Source organism: Microtus ochrogaster, unplaced genomic scaffold, assembly GCF_000317375.1.
Source record: "Microtus ochrogaster isolate Prairie Vole_2 unplaced genomic scaffold, MicOch1.0 UNK1, whole genome shotgun sequence".
NCBI classification, from domain to species: Eukaryota; Metazoa; Chordata; class Mammalia; order Rodentia; family Cricetidae; genus Microtus; species Microtus ochrogaster.
The window spans coordinates 27,535,861-27,536,929 of NW_004949099.1; the positions used below are offsets into that span (position 1 = coordinate 27,535,861).

Below are 1,069 nucleotides of genomic sequence, written 5' to 3' on the forward strand. Positions count from 1 at the left end.
TACCAACTCAGGGTAGCCCCACCCTTAATGGGCTAAACCCTCCAGCATCAGTTACTAATTAATAAAATGCCCTATATACTTCCTGCAGTGCAGTCTTATGGAAGCATTTTCTCGATTGAGGTTCCCTCCTTTCAGGTGACCCTAGCTTGTGTCAAGTTGACATGAAACTAGCCAGCACACAAAGAGATGCGGTGGGAGAACTGTTTGGTGGGAACTGCTGGAGCCTGGAGTATTCCCAACCAGGCATCTTAAAACATTTGAGCTACACGACTTGGTTGTCTCCTGTGAGAATATCTGAGTGTTACAGGTCTTCTCTAAGTCAGGTCTCATGGCCCATGTTTTTAAATTCCAGCACTTGAAAGGCAGAAGCAGGTGGGTCTCTGTGACTTCAAGGCCAGCCTGATCCACGCAGTTTCCAAGACAGCCAGGTATACATAGTGAGACTCTGGAAGGTGAGGGGATCCAACAGCAGCAACAACAAAATAACCCTCCAATAGATGCTGCTGAACCCTTGTCACATTTGAAAGAACATAGAAACAGTGGTGGCTTCTGTGGTACCTGGCAAACCAAAGGATTCTTTGAGCCATTTCTTAAAGTTGACCAGAGCTAAATATCATTATATATACCTTGAAGTAATTTGCTGATGATTAGTCAACAGAGCTCATACCAGGCACCTAGAGGTGCTGGTGGTGTGTCTTTTAGTTCTGAGTTTTTAGCTGACATTCTTTTTGGAGTATTCATCAAACTAGTACTGTTTGATGGACCATGTCTCTGGCCATATTGGCTAGGCATATCCTCTTATTCTTCAGGTATGACACGTTCAGACATGAAACGTGATGACAGAGCTGGATGATTTCTTTCTCTTCAGATTCACCAGGACACAAGACTCACCAAACATGTGCCTTTACTCAAAAAGTCCCTGGAGCTGTTAGTTTGCAGAGTCAAAGCCATGCTTGTCCTCAACAATTGTAGAGAGGCTTTCTGGTTGGGTACTCTCAAAAACCGGGACTTACAGGTAAGCCTGAAGTTATTAGTTATGGACTTCTACACCCATTCTTTTTTTTTTTTT

General features: G+C 43.7%; 1 protein-coding gene across 1 annotated transcript in view; it reads left to right on the forward strand.

Annotated features, from left to right (window-relative positions):
- Positions 1–1,069, forward strand: part of Fancd2 (FA complementation group D2) — a 76,809-nt gene that overhangs the window by 70,014 nt on the left and 5,726 nt on the right. Inside the window, exon 42 of the mRNA XM_013353049.2 lies at positions 869–1,015. Coding sequence (XP_013208503.1) covers positions 869–1,015 — 147 coding nt within the window. The remainder of the gene's footprint in view (positions 1–868; positions 1,016–1,069) is intronic.